The sequence below is a fragment of the Nannospalax galili genome, unplaced genomic scaffold (assembly GCF_000622305.1).
Source record: "Nannospalax galili isolate Female #2095 unplaced genomic scaffold, S.galili_v1.0 scaffold155, whole genome shotgun sequence".
Lineage (NCBI taxonomy): Eukaryota > Metazoa > Chordata > Mammalia > Rodentia > Spalacidae > Nannospalax > Nannospalax galili.
The window spans coordinates 5,359,393-5,384,832 of record NW_008339923.1 but is presented as its reverse complement, the minus strand read 5'-3'; the positions used below and the strand labels follow the sequence as shown (position 1 = coordinate 5,384,832).

At 39.7% G+C, this 25,440-nt stretch overlaps 1 protein-coding gene across 2 annotated transcripts in view; it reads right to left on the bottom strand.

Moving 5' to 3' along the window:
* Positions 1-25,440, bottom strand: part of Arhgap28 (Rho GTPase activating protein 28) — a 195,325-nt gene that overhangs the window by 21,551 nt on the left and 148,334 nt on the right. For both annotated transcript variants that reach the window (XM_008834652.3, XM_029564301.1), the window contains exons 5-11: positions 18,908-18,991; positions 11,988-12,072; positions 9,468-9,610; positions 8,471-8,636; positions 8,287-8,378; positions 5,555-5,632; positions 1,612-1,774 (exon numbers count right to left, since the gene is read on the bottom strand). In XM_008834652.3, the coding sequence (XP_008832874.2) occupies positions 1,612-1,774; positions 5,555-5,632; positions 8,287-8,378; positions 8,471-8,636; positions 9,468-9,610; positions 11,988-12,072; positions 18,908-18,991 (811 nt within the window). The remainder of the gene's footprint in view (positions 1-1,611; positions 1,775-5,554; positions 5,633-8,286; positions 8,379-8,470; positions 8,637-9,467; positions 9,611-11,987; positions 12,073-18,907; positions 18,992-25,440) is intronic.

Sequence of the window (25,440 nt, the reverse complement as noted above, 5' to 3'; positions counted from 1 at the left end):
ACACACACACACACACACACACACACACACACACACACACACAATGAACTTAGAATTGCCATACCAGCAGTTTTTAGAGGAATACTATAGAATTTAGAGTCTACAAACATAATATTCAGGATAGAGTTTAGCTTCACATACAAAGTCAGAAGAGCATAGAGCATATATCCATTCTCAAAAAAGACAGAGATCACCAGTGAGCTGACTCAGACCCTGGAACTAGCAGACAAGTGTTTGAAGCAGCTCAAGGCGGTACACTCAAAGATGTGAAGGAAAATACGGTTATGAATGAAAAGTTAGGGCATGCCAGTATGCAAATTAAAATATTTAAAAATCACCAATTGGGAATTCTAGAACTGAAAAAAATACAAGTCTGAAAAAAAGATGAAAGGGAATTTAGCTTTTCTTTCTCAACAAATTTCAAGAAACAAAAAGACCAGATCTTACAAAGAAAATGGATATTGGCCACAGACAACATGTGCCTTAGTTATTGTATTCTCTTACTGAAGATGCAAAGGACTATTCTACAAATCTGGTTTAACTGACATTTTAAAATATTTCAAGCTACTAATTTTCCATGCAAATTTTGTTGTACACTTTAGGGCATACTATTTTTTTTTCCATTGGGGTTTTGATGAATTTAGAGTTCTGATCAACCCGCAAAAGGCTGTAAATGGGCAGGTACTGGTATGTTTTGTTAAATCCACAACAGATTTAAGAGCACTTTAAAATTTGAATATGTGGCTGACATTTTCAAAGTAAGATTTCCCCATGAGAGTTTTGATTTGACTCTAGGTCATGTACAACTAGAGCCAAGCAGTGGTCAGTGGCTTTGGATGGGATGTGTCCCCTGGCCACAGCCTTTCCTATTCTTATAGGATTACCATCTACTTGACATGTGCGTACATACTTGGCTTGTGACCCCTAAGTTTCCTAGCTTGGTAGTCAAACCCCCCACTGTCTAGCTCCATTTTTCTAATGTTTGCCTCTCATATCCTCCACAAGATTCAACTTTTATATTGAACACGTCAAATTTCCTGACTGTTAACTATGGCATGCACTGTAGTTAGAGTGCTTTTAATAAAGTATTTCACTGAAGATCCAATCTATAAGACTTCATAGTCTTCAAAAATACTGCATGATACTATTACTTTCAGAGACAAAATGAATAGCACTTATTACAATGGTGTATCATCACTCCAGGACTTCAGATTTCAGGAGGAGAGGGACCTCATATTTCGGGGTGGACTATTACCCAACATCACAACCATAATTATTATTCATATTATAGGTGTAGCAATGAGGTTCAGACGGCCTGACCACCTGGTTAACAGATGAATACAGATGAATTCAAATCTCAAGAGCCTGATCGTTCATCAAATTCCTCTGCCTTTTAATGATTATAAAGACTTCTTAGAAACACCTATCAGATTTACATATATAAGTATGCAAATGCATGAATGTTTACTATTAAATGATATTTCAGTACAGTGTCATCAGGAAACACTGAGTGTCCACATTGAGATCACACTTCTTTATGCACATCTCAGTGGCTTGGTCACTCTATTGACCTTATGTCTTGGTTCGTTCAGATTTAACGTCTTCACCTACTTTCCATTAGCGTGATGAAGGCAGGTATATATTCCACAGGGAAGAGTGAGGTGGGTAGTTCTCTGAAAAATGCTTTCAACATTACTGCTGCTTCTCTATGGCACATTTTGTCCCATTTAAACTTATCAGCATTAAACTTGGCATCCAGTTCTTCACGGTATTGCTGCAAAGCAAGGAGGACAGTCCATATTTAATGACTTTTTAAGCACCTGGTCCACTTGTCTCCTCTGATAACTATTATTACATAAACTAGGTTTTGGCAAGCAGATGCACAAGGCAACATCTATTAACTCTAACTCTTTCAACATGATTATAACAGCTGAAATACCTGTTTGTGAATTAATTTTTAAAAAGTGTTCTCAAAAAGACCTTGAGAATAATATCAATCATGAAATAATTTGCTAATTCTTCACAAATATAAAAGTTGTTTACTAGCTCCACAGTTTCATTTCTGTGGTTTGGGCAGGATACCACAGTTCCCATAAGATAAATGCATTGCTAGACTTTGACCAAACCCCCGCTCTTTTTCCTTTCCTAATCATTCTGCTAGCCTCACTTCTGTTCATACAGTAGACCATGGATGTGTGCCTCTGAGCACTTTCACATACGGAATGGTGAGAAATGTCCCAATAAAGCAACTCTGCCCTCATGCAGCATACAGACCAGTGACATCTTCCTGGATGGAGTACAGCAGTTTTCTGCCAACACACACACACACACACACACACACACACACACACACACACATCTTCCACATGCCCACATGCCTGCTCAGCCCCTCCTAAGGTTTGGAGCATAGTGTACATCAGTTTTTTTTTTTTGTTTTTTTTTTTAAAGCGCTGTTTCACTAAGTTCTGCTCATGTTAAGTTTCTACTTGGAAAAATCTGTGTTAGTTCATCTGTTTATCTGTGGCTCCCATTGTCTGTGCTTTAACAAAGTCAAATGCATCTTCTACTACTCCCTTGAACTACAAGGTTTACCTCTAACACCAGGCAGCTGGAGTCAGCTCACTAACACACCAGACTTCCTGACCTACCCTGCTCCAAAGCAAGGAGCACATAGAGAGTGAAGAACCTGTGTCCAGCCCACTGCTGTGGTACATACACTTTGAGCCTGGTACCTGCCTGTAATTCCAACACTTAGAAGGCGAAGGCAGGATAGTGAGTGTGAGACAAACCTAGGTTAAATGGTGAGACACTGTCTCTGAAAATAAACAAACAAAAACAAACAATCAAATACCCCAAAATAAAGCCATGGTTTTTGCTACTGTTAAGGACAAGACAGAGTCAAAAGTCCTGTTCTTAAATCGCCACAAACACAACTGCTTCATTTTCTGAAGTGCTTTTACACAAAGGCAAATGACTAGCCTGAAGCCATGGGGCTCAGGGAGAGAAACCAACACACCAGGTAATAAGTATGAAGCACACCTTAGCCACTTCAGAATAGTGGAAACAAGTCAAAAAGAAAACCTTGCACATCCAACAGTCTGCCTTCATCTGTAAAATACGCTCCCAGTGTTTGGCTCAAATTTCTGCCATGTTTTGAAAGGAAAATCATTGAATACTCCAAAGCATTAAATTGGTTCCAAGTGATCTGAAGCCTCAAATTCAGGAGCTGGCTCTGTACTTGTGTCCATTTGGCTCCCATTGAGCTGCTTCCTCTTAGGCCTGAGTCCCTGTGGGTCTCAGCAAGCATCCAAAGTCCATGCCAGTGTGGTCTAATTAGTTGGTGTTACTTACTTGGCACAAGTCAAGATGATTATAATAGATGAGGCTTTTTTTTCCCCCTTAATTTTAAGTGTCTTTACCCAAGCACATTCCTAGAAAAAGTATTTCCATGGATAAAATTACAAAAATCAAATCAAAGCAAAGCAAACACTTAAACAAGGAAATATAGCTGAAGGTTTGAATAAAGGAGAGAAACAAAGGCCCCTGGAACACAAGCCCAGTGCCTCTCTGCTTGCAGTGTTTCCCTGTTCTGCTCACTGGCCCAGATTTCTTTCATGTTAGCTTTCCTGGAGCCAGAACTATGAAAACATCTGGATCACATCTTTGCACTAACAAGCGGTGGGATAAATAGGCTGACACAACATAAAACCCATTAGGGGGAGAAAGAGACTTTGCCCTAAATGTGGTTCAGGAATGTGTGTGTCTGTGGGGACACTTTGAAGGGATGATTAGCCTTTAGTTAGCAATTTTTAGTCAAAATTAGCTGAAGAAAAGTAACTTCTTGCTCTGTTGTCAAACTTTGTGCATGTAAGACACGTTTCTCTCCTTGGTTGCTTAGAAAAAGGAAATTTAGATCATATTCATTATGTTTTGTATAAGCCCATGCATGCATATGCACATATACACACACTCACATATTACACACACACACACACACACACACACATAGAACCAGTTAAGGATCTGTGCAAAAACAGTCTCCCAAGTAGACAGGGAGGTTTAGAGGAATATACTCTGGTTCTGGTAAGAAATTTGTTTCCTTTGGCTTTCTTTCAGGTCTGATTGTGCTGATAACTGAAGACAACCAAGTAGGCACTAGTTTTCACACTCAGATTTAGGATGCATTTGCTCAGAAGCAAATCTAAGAATGAAACAAAAAGATTCCATTTAGAAAGTACATCCCTTAGGAGCCACTGGGAATTTACCTGCCTTCCAAATGAAGTGTTAGTGTTTAGTCAGATCCTCACTCAGGGGAGTCCTAACTCCCAATGTGCTCTGCTTCCCAAGCCAGATAGTCCCTCAAAAGAGAGCCTGGCACATTAATCTGTAAGAAGTTCATGTAGCAGACTGTGGACTGTCTCAGCTGGTCATAGCCTACATCTGTCATAACCCTCTTCTTGGAAGGAAGCCCAGTCTGTGGCTGAGTATTGGGGATGGTCCAGGTCTGGAACTTTCTACCCAGCACAGGGCTTCCCTGTGGGGAGGAACTGTCAGGTCTGCACCATAGCCAGAGGCTCACCTGTCCCTCTACCTTTCAGAAGCACAGTGCCCCATCAGCTCTCTTCCGCAGCTAATTCATCTCTGCTCTGGAAGATCCAATAGACACAGCCTATTTGTTCTCTTTCTACCAAAAACATCTCATTACACTTCTGCATAAAAGCTTTGACACTTCTGATGCCAAGAGAGAGAACACCCAAAACATGTACTAAAATAAATTTTAAAAAGAATGTTTTTCTGCTTGGTGCATTTTCTTTGATAGTTCAACTGCAATCAAATCATTTTTCTATCACCACTGAGACCTTCTCAGGATCCACAGTCAGGGGTGATCCAAGGGCAGGCATGAACTCTTCATTGTGTATATCCATCAGGACATATGATGGGATATTTTACTAGAAATTTATGAGAAAAGATTTTTCGCTTCAAAGACTCTTTACTGTTTTCAGGAGCTTGCCACCATATGGAAATAAGGCAAAGCAAAAGGTTTCAATTGCTCGGCTGTTGTGGTATGCAGACACTGACATTACCATACATGGAAGTGGGTTTCAGGGCTGCTGAGTGAGTATGCCAGTGTTTACGGACATTGCCATAAAGCCTTACAAGAACTTCAACCAAAAGAAAAGCCCAAGAATGCTTCTCAGTGAGAGCAACTGGTAAGGGAAATACAAGCTAGTATGTTATGAGCTCAGTGACCTCCAAAAGCAAAGGAACATGACAGACGGAGAAGGGTTAATCCCTCAAAGGGTGATCAGTGTTTCAAAGTTCCAAATGAAAGACAAGCAACAGTTTTGATGGTGAATTGATTGTTCCATTATGCTAAGTTTTAAAAATGACATCATGGAACAAACATATAAGCAGGTACCAAAGCATACGAGGACAGGCTGCATGATGGAATCAAATGAACAATGACTATCACGAAGGCTAGATTTCTGATGCTCCCTGGAGCTGGGGTTAGCTAGCTTACATCTTTTCTAGAAAGAGAGAAAACACTGGGTACCTTGACTTTGGCAGTGCATCCTGAAAGTCGAAAAATTCCTTCCGATTCCAGACCTGATTCCTCAACTTTCTGAAAGAACTAGAAAGCAGATACGTTACAAAATGAATGATTTCTACATGACTACAAACACTTGAAATAATGAGAGCAGACATCAGCAGATTACCAAGTGTGCACTTGTGCCTGATACTTAAAGGATTTACAAACGTGTACGACTGTATGACAAGTTCACCATTAACCTCCAATTAGCTAATGAGTGAATTCTCCATTTGTTTAAATGTGCCGTAACTTTCCGAAGATCACCTCTTAAGCAAGGGCACTGACTCTGTTGGACATGTTCTCTTAACTTCCATATTATTCTGCCCAGTTGACCCTTTTAAGATCTTATTGTTCAACCAGGTTAAGAATAGATTCTAAATCTACTATCATCATTTGCAAAGACCCTGGCTAAGAACAGAAAGGAATTCTAGAGGTCTAACCAAAGAGTTAGATTGTAAGACTTAATTGCTCCCAAATTCTCATGGTGGCCGAGCTTTACTAGGAAGGGCTTCCACTGACTTCATTTACTGTAGGTTGGACCCTGTTTTAAGAATGTTGCACATAATCACTTCTGAGAATAGGTGCCGATACCCCACGTCCTGCTGAGGAGACTGGGGAAAGTCAAATAATCTTCCCAAGTTCACACAGCTAAGAGGAAACTCTAGCATTTCTGGTTCAGTGCTAGAACTAAGGTGATTCTTCTAGGAATGGAGAAAGAAGGAATGTGTGTGTAAGAAAAACCTCCACAGGACTAGAGGAATATCATCTCAAACTCAAATTGCGTTAAAGGAGGAAGTCAACATTAGTGGGCACAGCTGCTGACACTTACTGAGTTGCAAACCTGATATAAATCTTTAGCTCATTTAGCATTCATTGCATACCTCCTGTTTGACACTAGCTGCCAAATTTATTCTAGGTTTTTATAACTACATGGCAAAACCTTGTGATGAATCCTCTGTCTTAGATTGGCTTTAGAAAAGGGAAAAAACCATAGTCACAGAACTTTGGACTAGGGTACTTGATGTGCTCTTTTCCCCATTCGGCCTTAGCTTGTGAAGTGGTTCTGGGTAAGTTATCTCATCTCTTGTGCCCCAGCAGCCTGGTTAATAAGGAGATAAAAACAGTAGCCTCCTTGGGCTGCTCCATGCTGACTACACAGGATATGACATCATTAGTACAGCCCTGTAGGGGAGGTGTCTCGTGGATGAACCCTGTGCACAGAGATGAAAGCAGTCATTGCCTCTCTCCCTACTCCATCCTGGCCAATCTGAGGAAGCAGCTCAGTTTAAGGTGCTGATAGCAAAATGCAGGGAGAAGAGGAATGGACACAGAATTGTTAGTGTGAGTAAAGCAACTATGTTGCTTCAGTCAACATTTTTATGTATCATTTACAAACAACTTAAAACCCAACAAGGTCTGCAAGGGCTTGGAATTTTAACTGTGTCACTGGATGCCACCCTTGAGTAACAGGTAAGCATGTGTCAATATAAACAAAATAAGGAGTTAAACATAAATCAGCTATGGGACTGACGAGATGGCCCAGGGGTTAAGAGGGTGTACTGCCCTTCCAGAAGACCAGAGTTTGGTTCCCAGCAACCATATCCGGTAGCTCACGAGTGCTTATATCTCCAGCTTCAGGAGATCCAATGCCCTCTTCTGGTCTCTGAGGGCATCTGCACATATATGGGGATATATACACCCAGACACACATGCATACAAAATTAAAAATAAATCGTAAAAAAACCCTTTAAAAAGTAAATCAGCTATTTCACAATGATAGAGACATCTGCATATGATAGTTGAGATATAACTTTCAAAAACTGCTCTCATCAGGATTCTTCTGCCTTTACTGTATCTTGTGTGCACTTGAAAAATCACTGGAACAAACTAAATCTTGACTTTATTAATCTGAGTTTGGAAAGTACATAAAATTATTACACATTTTTCAAATGTATATACATGTACATTGAAGAATTCAGCTTATCATACATCTCAGCAAACACTTACATGATCAGTGAATATATTGCTAATAACTTGGGTTTTTATCTAAACAGAATAATCAAAAATTCATGCAAACACATACATATGCACAAGTAACATCTGGAAAACTATAACTGAAGGAAACTGTAAGAAAGAACATCTGTGCTTGTCCCCTAGCGTCTCATGGTCAAACAATGTACAAGCTCCCATAGTATATAGGAAAGCTGCTGAGGTGGGATGTGGCTTTTCCCTCAAGGCTGGAAGCTTGGTCCTCTGTGATGATGCGATGGTGGAACTTTAACACAGGGAGCCTAATGGGAGGCCATTACTGGACCCTTCTCACTCACTGACTACATGACAGTGTGAACTTTCCCTCTCACACATACTCCCAGCACTGATTTCCATCTGCCATGGTGATGCAGTCAAGGTGGCTTTTACCTGAAGAACACTATGCTCTTTAGAATGTCAGCCTTCCTAACCATGAGCTAAATCACTCTTTTTCTTATAAGTAGCAAGTATCAGGCATTTTATTACAGTAGTTAAAAATGGACCAATACAAAGGCCAAATGATCTAAGTGCCTATGGCCCATTGTAAAGATGCTTGAGATAAAGCTGTAAGTACTATGGGCCTGATGATAGGGGTTCACTGTCTTTGGGTGTGAAAGAAAAGCCATTGTGAGCTTATTGGTTCTCCCACTCATCTGCATGATACCTACTTTTTGTAACACAAGGGGAACTTTTACTGCAGGGTCTTTCTTCCGATCATTGTCCAGGAGGACTGTAAGTGGAACTCCAAAAATCCCATTGTCTGTGGTACAGAATAGCCAAGGAGAAAGAAAAACAAGAGTCAGAAAAGCATTCTCTTATTCAGAATTGACTTAACAGTTGTCTCCTAGTTACCTCGGCCTTTTACTTTCTCTGTTTTGTTTCTTTTCAGCTGAATCCCAAAAGCATCAAAAAAGGCAGTCAGTTCAATCAGAGACAGATGTCGGATTTTCTTCATGTCTTCAGCAGAGAGGTCTCCTGTTTCTGTTAACCCAAATCTTGTTTTTTGAACAATAAATTTCTAAAATACAGAGTGAAGAGGTTTATTTTTGAGGCTAAGGAAATCAGACCACCATTTGAAACTGGAACAGTCTAAATCTACAAAATAAAACACATTTGCAAAAGAGCCTCTGGGAACCTGCTGGGTCACAGAAATGCTTTGTATGCTTTGTAGAACATTTGCAGATCACTACAATGCTAATTAGAAGTAAAATAGTCTGAGGGATTTGATAATGCCAACATAATCTTGGAAACTGCCTTTTTAAGAAAAAACTTTGTGTGTTATGTGTGTGTGCACGTGCAGGTTCATGTGTGTGAATACAGGTATGCATGCTTTGGTGTGTAAGTGGAGGTCAGAGACCAACTCTGGTGTCTCTGCCTCCCATCTTGTTTGAGACAGAGTCTCTTTATTGTTGGCTGCTGAGAACGCCAGGCTGGTTGGCCTGTGAGCTTTGGGCATTCTGTTGCTGCTTCTCATTTTACCACAGGAGCACTAGGATTACAGATGGGCTCCACCATGCCCAGATTCACATGGATGCTGGGAAACTGAACAGGCCATCACACTTGAGTGGCAACTACTTTACTCACGAAATGCTCTCCCAAGCCTGACAGCTGCCTTCTCACAAGGAGCCATCAAGCAGCACATGTGCTAAGCATCAGAAGTGAACACATGGGCCTGTAATCTGGATTACATGAGATACACGTGCAAGGCAATGTATCTAGGCATACCCAATGACACAGACCATGCTGGTGTCCAGGTTTACGCACATACAGAGGTGAAAACAAATCCTTATTTTGGCCCAGAGAGAAGTCACAGGAAACTATTAGGTTGATCATAAAAGGTTTTACTTACAGTTAAAACATAGTCTTCTTTCTTAATGTCTGACTTCTTCCATTTATGTCTTTTCGGAGACTCTGTAACCATTTCTGAGTAGGATACTTCAAAGGATAGCTCTTCAACCTCTGGAGGAATGTTCTTTTCCAGATAATCATCGTCTAAAAAAAACAAGGTACAAGAATTTAATACGTCACTTGGCCAATTATACACCATCTGCTGTAAACTAAACCATAAACTTCCACAAGGTAACCCACAGGCATGCTGGAATGCTTAAATCCAGGAAACAGCATCTGGCTCCCCATGAGGTTCAGTTAGGTGATGACGTGTGTCACCCAGCTTCTGTATGGACACATATCTATCAGAATTGCCAAAGTTGTCCAATCTGATTCAAAAATTTTTAAACTTTTATGTGTCATAAAAGTTTTTGAGAACTGGACAAAAAAGTACCCAATGGAGTATTTTTCTGCATTCTTATAAGGCCTGGCGTGGTGGCGCACGCCTCTAATCCCAGCACTCAGGAGGCAGAGGCGGGCGGATCTCTGTGAGTTCAAGGCCAGCCTGGTCTACATAGTGAGTTCCAGGACAGCTGGGGCTACAGGGAGACCCTGTCTCAAAAAGACCAAAAGAAGAGGAAAAAAAAAAAAGTAACTCCATCTAGACCCAGAGTTACTTAATGGAAGCCCAGAAGTTTGGAGAAGAGGAGGGGGACACGTCTTCCTAAAATTCCCCTCTACATTCACACGCCTCTTTCTTGTTTTAATTTATTTTTTATTAGCTTGATATTTGCCTCTTGATTTGTTTCAATCCAATACGAACTTCACTGCTAGGATTTTTTTGGAAGTTTATTCTAAATCTCTACAATTCCATCTTGGTCACCTAAACTTGCATGATCCAGATTAAGAAGAACCTGACTGAGTAGTAAGAACATTCCCTTCTTTCTCAAGCTAGCCTGCAAACTAAGGGAAATGATTCCTTGACCAAAACTATGGGAATCTATAAGTCAGTTGTACAATCCTAAACTCTGATTTCTGACTAAAATTTTGATTTGTCATTTTGTTTTACTACCTGATGAACCTTCTTTTTCAAGAGCAAAGCAATGAATTATTTGATTATACACAGAACACCTTCTCCTCTGCTTTCTTCTTAGGACCATGACAAAAGGGAGATCAAGAGGAGCAAAAGGGAAATGGCAGAATTGGTGGAGAAATTCATAAACTAACACGTTAACAGTTTTTAATACGAACACTAATTGAAAGACAACTATGGTAAGGAGTTAGAAAATGGCAAAGGGACAGCTATGACTGTTCACTTGTCATGGAGAGGTTTACACTGAACACAGAGGAAGGAGAGTGGTGAAATAGCACTCTGACTTCTTAGAAATCTACAGATACAGTCTTAGGAGCACAGCGACTAAGCAGGCAGACTGTCTGCACCGCTGGCTTATGGCTGCAGGCTTCTATCCCTTACAGCATGGTTGCAACTCGAGTACAGTGTGGCACTGAACAGAATGGCAGGACACCATTTCTGGCAAATCTCTTCGATTATTTTGTTCTTGGTATTGGCTTTATTGAAAAACAATTCATGTGCCATGAGGTTCATTATTTGAAGTACAAAGCCAATGGTGTTTTAGTATATTAGAGTGGGGAAATCATCACCATGATCAATTTTGAACACTTTCATCAGCTCAACTTCTTTCGTTTGACATGAACGGTGAAAGCATGGGCTGTGTTTCTACAGAGAGCGTGTGTATTTCAGGAAGACTGAGGAATCACAGGGACAAGGCCTGAAGGAGCCAGCCTCTAGCAGGAGGATTCCATTCTGGGCCCATGAAGGGGTTTCACCTCTGAAGTAGAGGCTCAGATGAAAGTCAGCCTATGAGCCTGCATGTCGGAAGATGCTCTGGTACAGCATACACTTCCTCAGTAACTGGGAGCCTCGGATGAGGCCACTTCTTGGGCTCCTTGTAATATCTGGGCAATCCATAGTACTTTAAAAGAGGTCCAGGTCAAAGCCACTGCCCAAGTGAGAAACTCCTACCTCATGTGGTGGAAGTGAAGGAAGGAAACAGTCCCTGTCCCATTAAGTTGGGTCAATTTTGTTGTGACAAAATGGGATGTTTAGAGTCGAGTGGGACAGTGAGTGCTGGAATAGAATCATAACACACATCTTGCCGGGTGGAGAGAAGGATGTGGAGAGGTGAACTGAGCACTGCATACAGTTACACAAGACTAAGAAGTTCCAGGGTGCTGTCATGAAGCACAGTGATTAGAGATAACAATTAAATCAAAATCCTAGAAGAAAGGAACTTGAAAGTTTTCACCACAAAGAAATGACACACATTTAGGAGATAAGTACGTTCTACCTGGTGCAGACATTATACAATGTATGCATACAGTGAAACATCATACATACATGGTGCCCCATCAATACATATTATATACATATCTGTAGAAAAGAAACTCAAGACTAACTGATGGATGCCAAACCCAAAGGCAGAAGGCACAGCACAGGCTCACCAGGGGGCAGGTCACTCACCACTCAACGTATTCTGAACTGACTGCCCAGCGTCTGCAGATCCATTGGCGTGAACAGGAATATCTGGAATAGCCTCAAGTATAGACTGCCAGGCAAGGAAAGAGGAAACACAAAGCATTTTACCACAAATGCAGCCTACTTTTCACCTCAATTGGATTTCTGTTCTGCAGTATATGAGAGTTCGTTTCACAAATACATTTCTTGATCTCACAAATGGCTTGCAATGGTTTCCTCTGTTCCTATACACAGTTGAGATGAATATGATTCACCCAAGTTTCTCAAGAGAACTCTATCAAGGTAGACATAAATTTAGCCACCTAGACTTCTGCTAAGATATATAACTTCTAATGTTTGATGTTACATAATTTGATAATTATCATTTGTTAATCTTGATACATTTTATCTTGATTATATTAACTATATTGTGACTATATTAACATATTAATTCCCTCATTGCAAAATATAGAATGATAATTACAAAAAGTTAACTATTGTTGGGAATGATGGCATAGATCTTTAATCCTAGCACTCAGGAGGCAGAAGCAGGCAGATCTCTATGAGATGAAGTACACCCTGGTCTACATTAGGAGTTCCAGGCCAGTTGGGGCTACAGGGAGACCCAGCCTCAAAAAACTAAAAAAAACCTGTAATTATCCTTCAAGGTGTGGCACTGCATGCCTGTAATCCCAGCACTTGAGAGGCAAAGGTGGTAGGTAAAGTTTGAGGCCAGGCTGGTCTACAAAGTGAGTTCTAGATGAATCATATTGAGATCTTGTCTCAAAACAACACTCAAAGAAGAAGAGGAAGATTCTAAATATGAAACTATGTTTTCTAATTCAGTTTACATTCTTAATTAATTTGGTGCCTTCCTTACTGACATCTTGCCAAAGCAGTGAAGCCCCTTTGTAATACCATCAGATGCTGAGTATCTCTCTTTGTAGAGAGATACAGTGAGTTTCTACTCAGGTCTAGAAGGGTACCAGTAAAAAAATGACATAGAAATCCTAACAAAAAATTGACACACAAACCTTATAAATTTTAATGTGGGAGTTATTATCCATGAATATGTGCTACTGTGAAAAACAGCTATTCCGTCAAGTCTTTTATATGCTAGTCACGCATAAAATCCATTCTTTTCTCCCCCAGAGCATGATGTTGTGTCTTTTATTCTCGTATTTATTTAGTCATAACTGAACACCTGCTTCATGAAAGATGCTTTATCAGAAGCTGTAAATTGCACAAGGGAGTCTCCAGTTCTGAGTCTTGTTTTCTTTTGATTCCTGCTTTATCTCAAGAGAGATGACACACTCTTAATTATATAAATGTCATGCAAATAGATGGCCAATTATTAAAGTGCAGATGCCCATATACTGTAATTGTTAGACAAAAAGACAGAGGTCTACAACCATATAGATCAGTATCATATTTCCAGAGGCCTTACAAATCATCATTACAGAATACAGATTATCTCTGGCAATAGTTTTGATATGGAGATCAAGGACAGCCTGGTCTACACAGTGAGGTCCAGGCCAGCTGGGGTCACAGGGAGACTCTGTCTCAAAAATTAAATTAAGTTAAAAAGTAAATAAAAAGAAAGAAAAACAAACAAGAAGCGGAGCCTAGCACGATGTCTTAGGGCACTGGGGAATGTATTCAAAGGGGACTGCGGAGCCCTGGTTCCCTTGTCCCCTCATGCTTCTCTTTCTTCCTGCTGCCGTGAAGCTGAGGCGAGAGGCTCGTTGTGCCACTCAGTCCTGTCACTGCTTCACCATGTACTCCCTCACCTCACCTCAGCTCACCAGGCACCTCGTGAAGCAATGTCTCACCATGGACTGAAAAGCAGTGGCACCAACTGACCATATACCAAAACTTTTCCTCTTTATAAGCTGACTCTCTCAGGACTGTGTTGCAGGGACCGAAAGCTGATTGACTTATCCATATATGTTAAAACCCTTCAAATGGGGGCTGGAGAGATGGCTCAGTGGTTAAGAGCACTGACTGCTCTTGCAGAGGAGCCGGGTTAGATTCCCAGCACTCACATGGCAGCACTGTTGGGGCTGGAGAGATGGCTCAATAGTTAAGAGCACTAGCCAGCTGCTCTTGCAGAGGACCTGGGTTCAGTTCCCAACTCCCACATGACAGCTAACAGTCATCTGTAACTCCAGTTCCAGGGTATCTGATACCCTCTTCTGACCTCCATGGGCATTTCAGGACACAGGTGTTTTTATAATACATGCAGGCAATACACTCATACACATAAAATAAAAATAATAAATTTAGGGCTGGGCGTGGTGGCGCACGCCTTTAATCCCAGCACTTGGGAGGCGGAGGCAGGCAGATCTTTGTGAGTTCAAGGCCAGCCTGGTCTACATAGTGAGTTCCAGGACAGCTGGGACTACAGGGAGACCCTGTCTCAAAAATACCAAAAAAAAAAAAATTTTTTTTTTAAGTCCTTAAAATGGTGTGGAGAGCTATCTGGTGTTTTCTTTAAGTTTTCCCACAAAGAAATGCTTTGTCAGGCATTGAAATAACTCTTCTACAAATCTATTTTGAACTTAAAGCAGAAGTCTTGGTATGATGAAACTTACTGAACATCAATTTCATAATCTATACAGTGGAGAGGTGTTCCTCTGCTCAGCTGGTTTCACTGGCTATTATACTGAAGGAGTATAATATAAATGAAGGAGTAATATAAATTACTGTGGGATGGAATTCTTGGTCATAAGCCTCCTTTTGAGGTACTTACAATGAGGAGTGCAAAATAACATTTGTGGAACCTTATTAAAAGGCAAGCAATCCAGTGCCAGCACTTCTATAATATAAAGCATGTGTGTCACTGGAAAATGACGGAGAGGGAGGTGGAGCCGCCTAGAAGGCTTTTATGGATAAGGTCGCTGAATTGAGCAAGAACTCAAGGAACAATGAAAAGACTTTACAAAGATAGAGCAGACAGTCAAAAGTGTTCAGGCCAGAAATGGAAGTAGAGATTTCAGATGTGTGCCATCTGAAGCATTTCAGCAAAAGGGATCATGGAGAGGTGGGTCTTCCAGGAGTCAAGGTGTTAGAGAAATATAAGAAATACATTAAGCAAGAGCCAGCTTACATTATGGAAGGGGTTGAAAGAATGTAGAGGCCCTGAAGCTTAGAGCCATAAAGGTTCAAACAGAACAAAACAAAGGAGCACTGCCCTGTGACAGCAGAAGAATCACATAGTGAGAATTAAGAAGTCAGCCTGCCCACCAACATCCTTGAACAGGGGATTGGTTGCTGGACCTGCAAATATGGAAAATGATGGACAGCCAAGACCCTCCTACAGATGGGGTAGCATTTATATCTATGCTATGCATATCTTACTTCACAAAGAGTAAGTGCTGTATAAGTGTCTGCTAGACTGTGTTGCTAAGGAAATAATGACAAGAAAACATCTGTACATGTTCACTACAGATACAATTTAAAAATATTTTCCATCTGCAGTTGGTGAATCTGTGGCAGAAGTCATTCATTTCAATAGATATCAGATGACCATTTCATGTAATCCAACCTCTGTTCCACATTAATACAATTAGAAGGCTTAGAAATTGAGAATAAAAAATTTTACTTAACTATGAAACATTAGAAGAAAAGTCCTAATGATATTTTAGGAGGTAGGCATGGCCTTTTTCTAAGTTCATGTGGAAGAAAATATTTCCAAGAAGAGAAAGACTTGTGATGCAGCTTTTGTTGAGAGGAAACTTTAGCAGATTTCAAAGGCAAATCATAGAGACAGAGCACTAGAAAGGTGGGGGATTTACTTACAGCTATTTCAAACAGAAAACAGTAAAGATTTTTTTAAAAGGGTACAGTTCAAGTGAAGAAAAGATATGTTGCTCACTTACTTTATCCTATCTCACAAAATAAATTATAATGAACGCTATGTCCCCCTGCAGTCTTAGAGAAGACAGTTTTGGGGTCTTGGTGAAATATTACAGGCACCTAAGACTTCTAGTTGTTGTATCTCAGTCTCTGGGAATTCATTCATCCTGGCAAGATGGCTTTATCTCTCTATCTGCCATGCTCATGATGCCTGACACCTTAGCACTATCTCATTGCAGTGCTGGAGGGTCCACCATTGCCAAGAGCTGGAAGCCCAACTGGTGGTCTGTGGTTCTTTACAGCTAAGAATCATGAGATTTAGAATGTAGTAACCTCATGGTAAAAGTTCTAGAATACTTTCAGTACAAGCACAGTAAGGGTTAAATTGGCATTGGGGGTAGAGATTGCTGCCAGGGAGATTTTTTTCTTAGACTTAGTACTGCTTTATTTATGTCATTATTGGCATCCAATTTTATTTTCTGAAAATAGAAGGCAAAATGAAACCCAAATGATCTTGGACAGCTCTATAATCACCACACAAGAGCATGTTCTTTCTCTCACACCCTCAAATGTCCAAGGATCCTTGTGTAGGCAATATGTGCTCAGTAAGGATTTCTTTGAGGCGATGTCTGGATTGAATCAACAATGTGTGAAGGTTAGCAGTACAAAATGAAGAAATGGAAAATGTAACTAGCATCATTCTGACTGGACACAAAATTGTGGTCCTGGAACTGCTATGAAAAACCTGAAAAGACAAGCCTGCCATACTTTCCATAACAGTTAAGCACTCATCTTATTTCAAGTTCAGCTTGGTGTGTCCTTTATTACTGGCTTGTACAAGCTGCTGGGAGGGCTAAGGCTGAATAGATGTAGACAAGTGATCACATGGTATCAGGAGCTTTCCAGAGAACAGGAAAGTTTCAGAGAGCCCTACTGGAGCTGCAAGCATGACTTACACTTTCTATATATGACTTGCAGCTTGTGGGAAGGATGGATTATGGAATAAGAATCTAAGGTCTGGGAGATTACCAGTGGCTAATTCAGCAATGCAGGAAGATAACCATGAGTTTCTATACCAAAGAAGTGCCTGTACAAAGAGGAGGAGTCCAAATAGCCCACAGCCATTTATTTGATAAAATCCACGAGCTTATGGATAGATATGAAGAGACAAGAGGTAGGTAGGGTTGAGAGAGACACACTGGATGACTGCTGGGCAGATGGGTGCCACCAGCTGGACAGCAAATAGCGGATCCTGGATGAGGACTTAGGAGTTCTCCATCACAGGGGAGCAGCACAACTGCGTAAGCGCTATTATAGGTAACGCTTTATTCAAGTAATTATCAAACTTTGTGAATGAGATCCCATTAATAAGTAGGCTAGATTTTACATGATCTCTAAAACAGAGACAGTCTTACTTTCTGTCACTTGCATACATGTTCTTAAATGAGAACAAAGAGCTGGAGATCATCTGAGTTAACAGTACTGTATTCCCAATCATGGGTACATCTTGGGAGGGGTCATACATGGATGTCAGTGACTCTGTCCTTCAAAAAAGGGCAAAGACTGAGAAACTACTGCCCCAGGGAAACATTCTGGTGTGCCATTTCTTCTAAGCATCTACTGGGCTAACTTCTGCCTTCCATCAACTTGTCAAAGGGCCAGGACCTCATCTAATGGGGTCTTTCACTGTCTTCTGTGGGCGCTCCATTATATCACCTGTGCCAGAGAACCACTCAGTGATGCTTAGTGTGGATTCTCAACGAGATAAGTAGAGGGGAATGACAGGTATTTTAAAAAAGAAAAGTATGGGGCTGGAGAGATGGCTCAGCGGTTAAGAGCACTGACTGCTCTTGCAGAGGACCCAGGTTCGTTTCCCAGCACCCACATAGTGGCTACAAACTGTCCTTAACTCCAGTTCCAGCGGAATCCAAAGCCCTCTTCTAACCTCTGCAGCATTGCACGACACAGGTGCATTCACATACATGCAGGCAATACACTCATACACATGAAATAAAAATAATAAAATGTTTTTTTAAAAAAGTACATCTCTGCTATTCAAGGTCAAGGGAAGAAAGTTATGCAATGATAAAATTCGCAGAGGTGAGTTCTCAGAATTAAGAATGGAAAAAAAAATGTAGGCAATGGCTCTCACCATGATGTCATGAGGGAGCTTTGTCACCCACCCTGGCGATAAAGGGATTTCCAGGTTAAGGTGAGGAAGTGAAGCCATCAGGGAGCCTTTGGAGGTGGTCTGTGAGAACTTTGTCAGGAGAATGGAAATTAAAAACTTTCTCCGTACTTGATACATGTAGATTTGATTTCCCAACATAATCTTATTAATGAACACAGTCTCCTTTCAAACGCAGGTTATTTGTTGTTTTATGGTATTGGAGATTAAACCTAGGGCCTTGTACATGCTAGACAAGTGCACTGCCTCTGAGCTACACTCTAGCCCTCTTTTTACTCTAGTAATTATTTTTATGTGTGTGTGTGTGTGTGTGTGTGTGCAGGTGTGTATGTCTGAAGTCAAACTTGGGTGTTCCCTCAGGAGCCATTCACCTCGTTTTTGAGACAGGGTCTCTCACTGGAACCTGGTGCTTACTGACCAAGCCATCTGGCCAGCAAGCCCCAGGAATCTGCCTGTCTCTGCCTCCCTAGTGCTGGAATATTACAAGTGAGTGGATCAAACTCAAATCCTCTTGTTTATACTGCAAGCACTTTCTGACTGAGCCATCTCTCTAGCCCCTCTTTTTCTTTCTTCTTTTTTTGAGACAGGAGGATGCCACTAAGTTGCCTAGGCTGATCTTGAACTTGTCAACCTCCCACGTCAGCCTCTTGAGTAGCTGAGATTACAAGCCTCCTCCATACGGCTTGGCTAAAACAAGGTCTATTCATGTCCTAGTTTGAAGTCTCCTTCCTAATTATTGCAAGGCTGGTGGATCTACCAGCAGCCATTTTAATTGAAATCCTTTAAGCTTTGTTTCTTAACTGATCTTGAAGAAAGCATTTTCCTTATCTTATAACACTGTTGCCTTGACATGCAATTGTGTTGACATTACAAGACTTACCACGGAGCCACTCCTGAGGTCGACAAAATTCCCTTCATCCTGGGACCCATTGGAGAGGTTGGTATTGAGAGAAGTATCATCTGGCTAAATGGAAAAATAAAAGAAACATTCTTATTCTAGCAAATACTCTCCAGTGCATTTGTGCATTCTACTGCATCTGTAGGGAGGTACATGTGCTGGATGTGAGGTTATGGCTGTCTGAACATGGACAGCTGCCTATAGCTGCCTATAGCTGCATCACTGGGAGCCCCTGAACGTCAAGCACTCTAAGCAGACACTGACTTCTATCTACATCAGACATTGCTTTGGCCAGCCACAAACTCTTATTTGCCTTAACACTATCTTGGCTGAGTTCTACAGTTAGGTATTAAATAAAAAATAAAACAAAATAAACAAAACACCCTCATTTATGGCTCATGTGCACTTAGGAGGAATCATGTGACAAATGTGGGCAAATAAGGTATAAGTATAACCTTACCCAAGTATTTCTGGAAAAGCTAAGGCTTTTTTAATCAATAGAAATAAAATCAGGCTTGGTGGCATAGGGTTGTAACCTCAGCACTTAGGATCATGAGTTGGATACCAGCTGGAGCTACAAAGCAAAACCTTGTTTCAAAAAAAAAAAGAAAGAAAGAAAATACATGCTTGTTACCAGACCACAGATGACAACATGGAGCAACCAGGCCCTTTATATAAGAACCGTGAGGGTAAGTAGAACTAAGCAATGACAGGTACAAGGGCAGCAGACGCTGCCAATCAAATGTGGCCGTGGCCAGGTGGCTGCCCTGTCAGATCCTCACCACTTATGCTGGGTCCGAACATGAATCAAAATAATTTTTCCTTTTAGCAAATTTTATTGCTATTATTTTTTGTAGAATAAACCAGCCACGATACCAAGTTTTTTGTTTGTTTTATTCATAAAGCTAGAACTCAGAGACTTTTTTCTTTGCTGTAGTCTACTGAATGATGACGCTAATCATTCATTTCAGTCTAATGATGCTACTGAAATCAAGACATGAATGCTCTTTGTGGAGGAAAACATAAAATTGAATATCTTTGTGTGATACCTGAACTGAACCACCTTCCATGTCACCGTTGGCAGCGCACGGACAACACTTAGCATCCCCATCTAGAACTCTATCATCTTTGAACTGTGATGGATTTGATTTGGCTAGTTATAGAACATACATATTTAAAATTTTAACTTTTAGTGAAAGACAAGTAAAACCAACAAAAATAAATGCTATATTTCACAAGAAATCAGCTGCATGTTGTTACAAATTACACACTGTGTGTTAAAAGAAGGGAAATCATTAAACCACAAGGTATTTGGGGGTACTGAATGATTTTTTTCCTCTGAAGAGCACTGTACAATTATATTTTTATAAAAAATAAAATATCTTCATCAGAAAAAGAAACCCTGCCATACATAAATAAATATAAATAAATAAAACGAACCAAAAACTCTTTAAAGAAACAAATAGAACTCAAGAACCATCAGAAGAAATTTAAATCAAGGTGGCAAACTAAGTCTTTTGGATTCTCCTCCCACCCAAATCCCCAAGAATGGCAGAAAAACACCAATTTTAGAGGGAACCAATTTTTCACAGCAGTGAAACCCAGCAGAGAATCCACAGGAGGCCAACTGACTGTGACTCCTAGATGGAAAGTGGAGGATAAGTACCCCTTCTTAAGAGCAAGGTCAGAGAAAATTTCTAGGTAGAGACAGAAATAAAGTGATAAAGGGCAAAAAGAAAGGAATGGACAGAGGCAAATAATTAAGGAACCTTTGTAAACGCAAATAAGGCAGACCCCCGCCCCATCTCCCTTAAATAGAGATAATCCTTAAATATAATCCCAGGAAAAATGGGAAAAAGTCATCTAAATAAAATAGATTTAGTGCCTTGGGGTGGGTGGGCTGTTAGTAAAGCGAGGGGAGGGGGATGAATTTCAGGGTCGGACTGAAAGACACGGGTGAGAAGAAGAGTGACTCCAGGCTTACTAGAAGTGGGAAGTGAGCGTTCCTCATCTTTCTCATTGATTTTGCATTTGAGGAGAGCATGTCCTGCTCTCTCTGCCTACTCTGCACACCTTAAGGTTAAGTGAAATCTATTTACCTACATGAACACACTAACAATTTGGGACTCTTGGGAATCTAAATGTACTTAATCGCAGAGGAAACATAAAACAATCAATTGAAAAATCAATAAAACGCAGCTCTACAGAAAACCCTGTAGAGCCAGTGAGCTGTAGGTCTGCCTGCAACAGTGTTGAAATCTACCTTGTGGGATTCCTTTTGCAATAGTTTCCTTAGGTGATGGCTTTGGTTTGTGGCTCTACAGAGGGAGGTAAGATACTTCACTGCATTTGCATCACTCAGTGCTGCACTTCCCCAAAGTATGTTCTCCACAGAAAATATTTACATTTGGAAAGTTACTGGAGAACACTAAATATTTATACCTTAGTAGATACTGAAAAAAATATTTACATGGTAGTCAGTTATTTTTTCCATGAGAGCTCACCCACAGAGACTAAGCTTTAGTTGACAGCATCCTCCACACAGGATGTGCATTAAAAAACTATTCTGGTTGTAGTAAAAAACTATTCTGACTGTAGTTTTTGATGATAGAATTTAGCTATTTTGGATTTACCTATGAAATTATGCCCTGCTGAGTTTAAGAGCAATCTGTGCTGATGTTGTGTGTGGTTGGTATTTGGCAACAATCTGAATTAAGTGGGGTCCTTACTGCTAGGGCAGTATTGTGTCTAATAGCCTAAACTGGAAGCAACTCAATTATCTATCAGGTGAACATACATGCCCTGAAGTAGCTTATTTATATATTGGAATGTTACTTATTAAAACAAGACTACATACAACAAATAGGAAAACAATCTTACAATTATGGTTATGAATGAAAGTAAGCAGATAAAAAAGACTATCTTGTCTTTAAAATTCTCTTTAGATGGGAGGTGAAACTGACCTAAGGTGTTAGAGATCTGATCACAGCTCGGCTTTCCTGTAAAGGAAAGGAAGACCAAACACTGACAAAGACATGAGAGACACTGTTGTGGTGACAGGAATTGTCTCTTCTTTCATTGACTGTGCTTTCCTAGGGAACACATTTGCTAAAACTAGTTGAATGGTAAACCCAAGTATGATGCATTAATTGTAAATTAGGCCTCCATTTCAAAAGAGTTTAAAAATACTTTTATTCTTATTTTCAAAGTTTTAAGGGACTGCTTTGGGTCAGAATGTACCATTGTAACAATGAGTACATCACAAAGAAAAAAGACGCTCTTGGGAAACACATGTTCTGAAATCTATGCATTGAGTGAGAAAGCTAAATAATCATACAATTATGATCAACAAAAAATGACTAGCCTGAAACCTAATGTTGAAAAAGTGTAAAACACGGGGCTGGAGAGATGGCTCAGCGGTTAAGAACATGGACTGTTCTTGCAGAAGACCCGGGTTCGAATCCCAGCACCCACATGGCAGCTAACAACTGTCCGTAACTCCAGTTCCAGGGGATCTGACAGCCTCTTCTGTCCTCTGCGGGCATCGCACGACACGGGTGCACTTACCTACATGCAGGCATGACACTCATACACATAAAATAAAAATAATAAATAAAATATTAAAAAAGAAAAAGTGTAAAACATATGGCAAAGAGAATAATGTGGCAAAATTTAGCCAACAGTGAAATCTGATTCAAGCAAGGCAACTCCAAGTAATATCTGCTCTAGAAGGATGTGCCATAGGAAATGAAAAGTTAATTCAAGACACAATGGAAGAAAATCTCTAGACACTAAAGGGAGAAAACAGATTTCAGATAGAAAACACGCACCAGATGCTGACCAGGGTGAATAAAATACAGCACAAATCTTTGTGATAGTTCATTACTCCAGAATAAGCTTTTTAAAAATCATAAAACTCAAAAATAAAATAGCTAAATAGAAAAGCCAGAAAATTTATTTTTAAAGGAATAAGGTCCAAGTAACTAAAGAAAAACAGAACCCCATTATCTAGTAAGGCTGTCACCGTCTGACCATGGAAAGTATGAGAAAATGTACTGTGCAGCTTTTTTAGGAAAACTAAGATTTATGCTAACTACAGTCAGGTGGTCCATGCACCTATCAGGGACATCAGCATAGTATGTAGTTTCCTAATCAGTGTTAGAACAAGGACTCAATTCACAAGCTGAGGTGCATCATGGGAAGAAACTCAGTATCAATGTTAAAGTCACTGTTTTGCAATTGTACCAGCTTTGATTTATCCATCATCAGTTTCTTATTTTGTGATTAAAACAAACTCCTACTTGTTTAAACCAAGGTTCCTTAGATTGTCTTTTATGAGAAACAAACACAGATGTGACTGATGACTTTTCACAGATGGCATGATTGTATTTTGCAGTGAGTTATGAATCAATAGCAAGTGTAGCTATCTGATTTTTCACTTAAGACATTGGAAGTAAACTAGATTGATTACTATGTTGCCTTTTCAACAAACTATCATCTCCAATGAATATTTCATTTATGTTGACTGAACATAAGGGAAATGTCTTCTTTTATCTCTGTAAGAAGTGATTTGTGGATGAGGATTCTGATGATAGTAGACCGGATGATAAATCTTTTGTAAATGCCTGAATTTTGTGGTATTTGTAACTCAAGAGTCAAAGATCAGCCACATGTAATACATGAACAGCTGTTTACTCACTGTAAGTAGTACACTGCAAAGTAAATATCTGAGCCATTAATGAACTTATAAAACTTTACATGGGCTTGTTTTTAACTGTTTCATTGAGATAGAACTGGTACATTATTAGCTGCATAACTAAACTAAAACATATATTGTATATAAAGCATATAATTTGATGAATTTTAATTTGTTAAGTTTGGTTGAAAACTCAGATCTGTGGAATTTGCCATTTCTAGAGTCAAGATAATGAACGTGACCAGCATCCCAAATGTCCTTGTGCCCTTTGGGGTACTCCCCTCTCCACTGTTTATACCAATTCTTCAAGCAATCACTGATTTTCTACTTCTGGGCTGGTTCATATTTCCTGTAATTTTATATAAACTGAGTATTTTTGTCTGGCTTCTTTCACATGGTATATTTTAAGATCCATCCATGTTGTGCACATCAGTAGTTCGCTATTGATTGATTGAGTGAGTGAGTGAGTGAGTGATAGAATTGTATGGTTACTGCACTTGTTTACCTATTTTACTCATAGTTGGACATCTGTGCTGTTTTCTAGTTTGGGACAGTTATAAATAAATTTGTCATAAACATTTGCAGACAGTCTTTGCATGGATCTCTATTACCCACAGGTGGAATGGCTAGGTCTTCTCATAAATGTATCCTTGACATCTTAAGAAGCAGTCAAATTTTCTTTCAACATAGATGAATCACTTTACCTTCCAATTGCTTAAAATTTCTAGCTGTTCCGCAGCCTTCACACAGCTCAATTTGGTCCATCTTTTTAATTCTGCCCCCCCCCCCAGTCTCTGGAAAGCTCTCGCTGCGGCTTTGCTTACATTCTGTAATCATCAGTGATACTGAGGACATTTTCATGACTATTTGGCCATCTGTATGTTTTCTTTGGGAAAAGTATCTGTTCAAATTTGTTACAAATTCTAAAAGACAATAAAAGACAACAAAATTCTGACACTGAAAAATTTATGCATATTCCTGAGGAAGCTGATTTGTTTTCACAAGCAGAGAGTTTGTTGGCTAATTCAAGGGATCAAAGATCAGAAATATCTGTAGAGAGCAGGCAGGTCATGTGAGTTTTGTTTTTTTTCCGGTGAATATACTTTATTGAAAAAGAAAAGATACATGAACAGAAATATAATTTTCATTTTATGTATCTATGTGTGCATCAGGTAACTCGGCATCTAAACACTTTCTTTGAAGACAGTTCTAGAACATTTAAACCAAGATTTCTCTTATAAAACTTTCAAAATTTTTATTAAAAAATTTTTTTGCAAAGCTAGTATAAGTCCATTTATAGAAAAATTTAAATAAATAAAAAGTTACTTATCCTTTTACAACTTTAAAAATCAATAGCATTTGGTTCTATTTTCATTAAACTCTAGATGATTTTTGCTAAAATAGTGGTAAAAGCTGGTCTCCAAACACAGCCTGCCTTGGGTTTGAATTCAGGCTCCCACTTACTAGCTATATGTCTCTGCCCTCATGATCTAGAAAATGGAGATAATAATAGTGTCTGTCACACAGGATTATTGTTAAGATTTAAACACTCAAGTAAGGCACACAATTGTAATCCCAGCTACTTGGGAGTCTGAGGCAGAAGGATCCCTTAAGCCCATGGGGCTTGAGACCAACCTGGACAATAGAGCGAGACTCTGGAGTTTGTTTTTTGTTTTGTTTTGTTTTTAATATTAAAAGGAATTTTTAAATTATTTTGAAAATGAGAGAAATTATAATCTGGGATAAAATGGGAATAAAGTTGGCCAAGCCTCTTTCTCTTAAAGCCTAGCAAAATCAACCAAAAATGACTAAAAACTAC